A 1,415-nucleotide genomic window follows, 5' to 3' on the forward strand; every position below is an offset into this window, starting at 1 on the left:
CCACCATTATGCAGTGCACACACACACACACAGACACACACACACACACACACACACACACACACACACACACACACACACACCATCAGATCTCCTAAAATCCATTGAGTATCATATCTTCAGTGACTTTCTGAGCACTTTTATGTGTGTTTTTTTCACACCTGTCCAGACTGTATAATGTCAGTGAGAGCTCTCTGAAGAAATAAACACTATTAATTCTATTGATTGATGTCTGTTTTACTCAAAGAGGGTATTTCCAGAGAGAGTCACTTTGCATTGACATCACACGCTTCAGTGATCAGAGAGTGTTTATAACTGTGAGTCAAACACTTTATAACACATTGCTGTTTTTCATTGTACAAAACCAACAAACACAAAAATGAATTTCTTCATCTTTATTTGGATTCTGGGAGCTTTTATTCCAGGTAACAAAAATAAAATCTTCTCACTGATTTACTTATTTTTAAGACTTTCATGTACAGTAAATTTGAAGATTTTGATCAAATGTTATTTTCTCCTGATCAGAATCCAGAGGAGTCACTGTAACTCAGACTGAAGTTGTAACTATAACTGAAGGAAAAACAGCCACTATAGAGTGTAAAACTGATGCTGGAATCAATGGCTGGGGTTTAGCTTGGTATCAGCAGAAACCTGGAGAAGCTCCAAAACTCATCATATATAGTGTAAATGATCGGTTTGGTAATAATTTTCAGCGATTCAGTGGAAATGGACAAAGTGGTGGAACTGATTTCACTCTGACCATCAGTGGAGTCCAGACTGAAGATGCAGCACATTATTACTGTCAGAGTGTACACTACATCAACAGTAAATATGTGTTCACACAGTGATAAAGAGTCGTACAAAAACCTCTGTCAGTCACACTGCACTGATACACTGACAGATACTGCAGCTGCTCACACACACACACACACACACACACACACCATGTGGAGAATCAAAAAGGACATTTAAACAAGGAATTAACACATATTTTGTTGATCAGTATTTTTAAAGATAATCATTAGACATCGTGTTGATGTGATCATGATTCTTCAGGAGTAATTAATGGTCTCATGATACTTTCTGTCCATCATTGAACTGAACACCTGATTTCAGATGCTGTGTTCAGTCATTTCTGAACTTGATTTGCTCATCAGACATTTTTCCATCTCTGTTCAATCAATGACTCTGTTTCAAACCCTCCTGAGCTGCTTTGCTGTCTGTAGAATACTAACTAAAAATTAATTTGCTGAGGGGTATGTGTAGGGACGGATTGTGACTTGAAAAGGCCAATTATCTCCATGGGCCCCCCTCCCCTCCCACCATTTTTTCCTGTTCAAATCAAAAATCAAATCAAATCACTTTTATTGTCACACAGCCATATACACAAGTGCAATGGTGTGTGAAATTCTTGG

At 37.9% G+C, this 1,415-nt stretch overlaps 1 gene segment (V, D, J or C); it reads left to right on the top strand.

Annotated features, from left to right (window-relative positions):
* Nucleotides 1-299: 299 nt before the first annotated feature.
* On the top strand, nucleotides 300-914 carry LOC127434704 (Ig kappa chain V region 3381-like). The segment is given in 2 exon segments: nucleotides 300-425; nucleotides 526-914. Coding segments are annotated over 2 exon segments (369 nt in total).
* The last annotated feature ends 501 nt before the right edge of the window (nucleotides 915-1,415 follow it).

Source organism: Myxocyprinus asiaticus, chromosome 44 (assembly GCF_019703515.2).
Source record: "Myxocyprinus asiaticus isolate MX2 ecotype Aquarium Trade chromosome 44, UBuf_Myxa_2, whole genome shotgun sequence".
NCBI classification, from domain to species: Eukaryota; Metazoa; Chordata; class Actinopteri; order Cypriniformes; family Catostomidae; genus Myxocyprinus; species Myxocyprinus asiaticus.